This window comes from Lycium barbarum, chromosome 7, assembly GCF_019175385.1.
Source record: "Lycium barbarum isolate Lr01 chromosome 7, ASM1917538v2, whole genome shotgun sequence".
NCBI lineage: Eukaryota > Viridiplantae > Streptophyta > Magnoliopsida > Solanales > Solanaceae > Lycium > Lycium barbarum.
This window is the reverse complement of record NC_083343.1, coordinates 8,618,377-8,624,376: the sequence shown is the minus strand read 5'-3', so window position 1 is coordinate 8,624,376 and position 6,000 is coordinate 8,618,377. Positions and strand designations below refer to the sequence as shown.

General features: G+C 33.0%; 1 protein-coding gene across 1 annotated transcript; it reads right to left on the bottom strand.

Moving 5' to 3' along the window:
• Positions 1–3,072: 3,072 nt before the first annotated feature.
• On the bottom strand, positions 3,073–3,612 carry LOC132601243 (uncharacterized). The gene has a single exon (XM_060314346.1). The coding sequence runs from the start codon at positions 3,610–3,612 to the stop codon at positions 3,073–3,075; it is 540 nt and encodes a 179-aa protein (XP_060170329.1).
• Positions 3,613–6,000: the final 2,388 nt, after the last annotated feature.

Here is a 6,000-nt window from a genome sequence, read left to right as displayed (position 1 = left end):
CGAATACATACCAATTTGAATCGTACTTATCGTAGTCTGAACATAGTTTATCAAATAATCGTAAGAAAATATGTCAACACAAGCATATCATTGCCCCCGCACATACAACGAAGCAAAATAAACATTTAAAGCATTCTCTATATAATTAAAACATGCATAATTCAAATAAAAATCATGTTAGCTATAGGAAAACCAATTAGGAATTGGTTTTTACTAATTTCTAAACTCAAATTCATGGTGGAATTTACTTCAAATCAATAACTTTCGTGAGTAATCTATTAGAAAATATTGTAAATTAGGAAAGTGTAATAGATACCGTTAGAGTTCATTTGATTGGGGGTTTACTATTTTCCGGCAGAATTTATTTTTTCTAGCAAATTTAGCAGAAAAACATAGATTTGGGTCTTAACAAAGAAGATGAAGAAGAAACGAAAATGTGTCGGGTCGGGTTAAACGGGTGGGTTTCTAAAGGAATTGGGCACTTAAAATTGGGGGGTGAGTCATTTGATTCTAAGATTGACACGTGTCTCTCTGTCAAAATTAGAGGCAAATTACTGCAAAACTATGATGGGAATGGTATATTTGGACCGAAAGTATAACGAGTGGTATATATGAACTATTTTTTATGGTACCGAGGTATATTTTACCCTTTTCTGGTCAAAAAATTTTCCAAGGAAGAATCGAATCCACTAGTTTTGTTTCATATACTTCTCCAAATGCTATTATATCAAACAAATTGTCTTCTGATCCAAAAATGCAATCAGAGTACTGAAGATTCTTTTTTGAACATCAATTAAAGTCACAAGGGAACAGCTTGTCACAACGTTTTTTAAAACTACTCGTCACTTGAGATGTCCAACTGATAATTCATGCCGACTTTATGTGGCTATCTAGGCATATGACGTAAGTAAAACTAAAACCTTAAAAAGAATCTTACGAACAACCAGGTCACCTTCATATGTAGTATGTATCTTATATTCAAGATTAGAAATCCCACATTTTAAGGAAGTTTACCTATAAATATACTTTGAATAACTTGATGATGTAAAAAAATGCTATATTATATTGGAATTGTATGTAACTTAAGCTCAGTCATTAAGCTACAAAGCAGGAGTAATTATCATTAAAACGTAGCTTAATTAACAAGATGAACTAGAGTTTATATGTAGAACTAGAAACTCTAGCGCCTCTCAAGGGTTGAATACTCCATCATCCAAACTAAGAGTAATTAGAAGCAGTCAATAGGGATCTCAGGAAATAGGCCTAAGCCCCGACATTGTGGTAACTCATTTTGGGACTTGCTAGGTACAGGGTATTACAATATTAATAACTTTTATATCAAATTGAAATGTTTGTCTTTTGGTAGATTTGTAATTTTACAAAGAAAACATTTAAAATGGTAACAAAAACTGCCTCAATTAGTCCATCCATTATTTAAAGGAAAGGCCGCGACCTCTTAATGACGTTGTTTTGAAATTGCATTTTGGATAGACTGAAAACAATAAAAGAAAAGAAGTGGGCAAAACCCTCTCATTGTATCTAGTTCGATCAGTTGCCAAGCCAACAATTTTATTAAGGGTGTTCAAGGTTTAATACAGATGTAAAAAACGTCACTTTTTTTTTACTGTATATGTAACTTTTCTGATGAAATTTTGAACCTGGGTGCGCCCCGATCCAACTTATTACACAAAAACACCTAACCAGGGGTATACTTGGACCGGAATAATAACGAGGGGTATATATGAACTATTTTTTATAGTACCGAGGTATATTTTACCCTTTTCTAGTCAAAAAATTATCCAAGGAAGAATCGAATACACTAGTTTTGTTTCATATACTTCTCCAAATGCTATTATATCAAACAAATTGTCTTCTGATCCAAAAATGCAATCAGAGTACTGAAGATTCTTTTTTGGACATCAATTAAAGTCACAAGGGAACAGCTTGTCACAACTTTTTTTTAAACTACTCGTCACTTTAGATGTCCAACTGATAATTCATGCCGACTTTATGTTGCTATCTAGGCATATGACGTAAGTAAAACTAAAACCTTAAAAAGAATCTTACGAACAACCAGGTCACCTTCATATGTAGCATGTATCTTATATTCAAGATTAGAAATCCCACATTTTAAGGAAGTTTACCTATAAATATACTTTGAATAACTTGATGGTGTAAAAAAATGCTATATTATATTGGCATTGTATATAACTTAAGCTCAGTCATTATGCTACAAAGCAGGAGAAATTATCACTAAAACGTAGCTTAATTAACAAGATGAACTAGAGTTTATATGTAGAACTAGAAACTCTAGCGCCTCTCAAGGGTTGAATACTCAATCATCCAAACTAAGAGTAATTATAAGTGGTCAATAGGGATCTGAGGAAATAGGCCTAAGCCCCGACATCGTGGTAACCCATTTTGGGACTTGCTAGGTACAGGGTATTACAATATTAATAACTTTTATATCAAATTGAAATGTTTGTGTTTTGGTAGATTGGTAATTTTACAAAGAAAACATTTAAAATGGTAGCAAACAACTGCCTCAATTAGTCCATCCATTATTTAAAGGAAATCCCGCGACCACTAAATGACGTTGTTTTGAAATTGCATTTTGGATAGACTGAAAACAATAAAAGAAAAGAAGTGGGCAAAACCCTCTCATTGTATCTAGTTCGATCAGTTGCCAAGCCAATAATTTTATTAAGGGTGTTCAAGGTTTAATACAGATGTAAAAAACGTCACTTTTGTTTACTGTATATGTAACTTTTCTGATGAGATTTTGAACCTGGGTGCGACCCGATCCAGCTTATTACACAAAAACACCTAACATCAAAGCTGTGCCTCAATCTCTAACCAAATTTGCTTTTGTAAAATCTTGTGTATGCCATCGATCAAGGGTCTTGGTAAGAAGAACAAAGGGTCAAGATGGATTCTCTTTATTTCTTTGCTTATTTGCATGACTTTAAATAAAAACTTGAGACTAACATTTGTTGCAATATCCGTTTTCTCACAATAAGGTTCTAACATCCAAGAAAGACAAGTTAATTTATAACCATCACATAAATTTTTTTATTTCTGAATACGGCCTTCAGCGATATTTGCCATTAATACAAGATCAAGTTGTTTTCTACTCCTATCTAACAATTCAGGCGTTATCTTATCACCAAATGCATCATGACAGTCGATCACAAATCTGGGACACTTGGAAAGTGAATTTTCCAAGTCTTTATAACTCTTTTTAGCTAATGCAAGGGTAGCATCTTGAAGCAAGCTTATCAAGAAACCATAACCACTATCACAAATAGCGTACAAGTTTTGGATTTCTTTGTGTGTTGAATTTGCTTTTGATTTCTCAATGAAGATGCGGTCGTTGATAGCATGTTCTAGTGATTGGCTGATAGCAACTCGCGTTACTTCTTTAGGAATATATGGATGTGTAGGTAAATTTTGTCTAAAAGTATTCAAGCAGAATGTGAAATCTTGTACTTGTCTACATATACCTGCTATTAATGCCTCGTCCTCACCTTTGTCACACAAAGAGGTTTGGAAGTAGAAAATGTTTGTGAAAAGTACTAAAAGAAGCAAATACGAAGCAAAAAAAGAAGCCATTTTTCTAATAATTTTGCTATGAATTTTGAAGCGAATGCGAGTGGATATATATAGGAATGACATTTAAGCAAAATAGGAATAAACACAAAGGTAATATTTTGACAGTAGTTTTGCTTGATTTGTTAAGTGAAAAGGGATGCGGTCAAACATATTGAATATGTTAAGTAATTGATATGTAGTAAATACTTTAACATTTTTAGCAACAACAATGCATGATGTGTTGGATTCTCTTATCATCCAACTTCAATTATACAATTACCTTATGTGTAATGAGACAAAATTAGTAAAAGTATAACAACTAACTATCATCATCATAGGAGGACATGAGATCTCTTGCCCCCTTACAACCTGAATAGAAGAAAATGGCCTTTTCAGATCTCTTATGTGTTTTTTTTTCTAGATCTCTTATGTGCAATAAGTGATGATTTCTTTTAAAAAGGTCATAAAATTTGAAAAAAAACTTGTAAAGGGCTACAATCAAATCAAATATATTGAGTCCCCGTAAAATGACTCAATAAACACATGTAAGGCGTATGCAAAAAAGCTTTGTTAAAAAACGAATACATACCAATTTGAATCGTACTTATCGTAGTCTGGACATAGTTTATCAAAATATCGTAAGAAAATATGTCAACACAAGCATATCCTTGCCCCCGCACATACAAAGAAGCAAAATAAACATTTAAAGCATTCTCTATATAATTAAAACATGCATAATTCAAATAAACATCATGTTAGCTATAGGAAAACCAATTAGGAATTGGATTTTACTAATTTCTAAACTCAAATACATGCTGGAATTTACTTCAAATCAATGACTTTCGTGAGTAATCAATTAGAAAATAATGTAAATTAGGAAAGTGTAATCGATACCGTTGGAGTTCATTTGATTGGGGTTTACTATTTTCCGGCAGAATTTATTTTTTTCTAGCAAACTTAGCAGATAAACATAGATTTGGGTCTTAACAAAGAAGATGAAAAATAAACGAAAATGTGTCGGGTGGGGTTAAACGGGTGGGTTTCTAAAGGAATTGGGCACTTAAAATTGGGGGGTGAGTCATTTGATTCTAAGATTGACACGTGTCTCTCTGTCAAAATTAGAGGCAAATTACTGCAAAACTATGATGGGAATGGTATATTTGGACCGAAAGTATAACGAGGGGTATACTTGGACCGGAATAATAACGAGGGGTATATATGAACTATTTTTTATAGTACCGAGGTATATTTTACCCTTTTCTGGTCAAAAAATTATCCGAGGAAGAATCGAATACACTAGTTTTGTTTCATATACTTCTCCAAATGCTATTATATCAAACAAATTGTCTTCTGATCCAAAAATGAAATCAGAGTACTGAAGATTCTTTTTTGGACATCAATTAAAGTCACAAGGGAACAGCTTGTCACAACTTTTTTTTAAACTACTCGTCACTTTAGATGTCCAACTGATAATTCATGCCGACTTTATGTTGCTATCTAGGCATATGACGTAAGTAAAACTAAAACCTTAAAAAGAATCTTACGAACAACCAGGTCACCTTCATATGTAGCATGTATCTTATATTCAAGATTAGAAATCCCACATTTTAAGGAAGTTTACCTATAAATATACTTTGAATAACTTGATGGTGTAAAAAAATGCTATATTATATTGGCATTGTATATAACTTAAGCTCAGTCATTATGCTACAAAGCAGGAGAAATTATCACAAAAACGTAGCTTAATTAACAAGATGAACTAGAGTTTATATGTAGAACTAGAAACTCTAGCGCCTCTCAAGGGTTGAATACTCAATCATCCAAACTAAGAGTAATTATAAGTGGTCAATAGGGATCTCAGGAAATAGGCCTAAGCCCCGACATCATGGTAACCCATTTTGGGACTTGCTAGGTACAGGGTATTACAATATTAATAACTTTTATATCAAATTGAAATGTTTGTGTTTTGGTAGATTGGTAATTTTACAAAGAAAACATTTAAAATGGTAGCAAACAACTGCCTCAATTAGTCCATCCATTATTTAAAGGAAAGCCCGCGACCTCTAAATGACGTTGTTTTGAAATTGCATTTTGGATAGACTGAAAACAATAAAAGAAAAGAAGTGGGCAAAACCCTCTCATTGTATCTAGTTCGATCAGTTGCCAAGCCGATAATTTTATTAAGGGTGTTCAAGGTTTAATACAGATGTAAAAAACGTCACTTTTTTTTACTGTATATGTAACTTTTCTGATGAGATTTTGAACCTGGGTGCGACCCGATCCAGCTTATTACACAAAAACACCTAACATCAAAGCTGTGCCTCAATCTCTAACCAAATTTGCTTATGTAAAATCTTGTGTATGCCATCGATCAAGGGTCTTGGTAAGAAGAACAAAGGGTCAAGATGG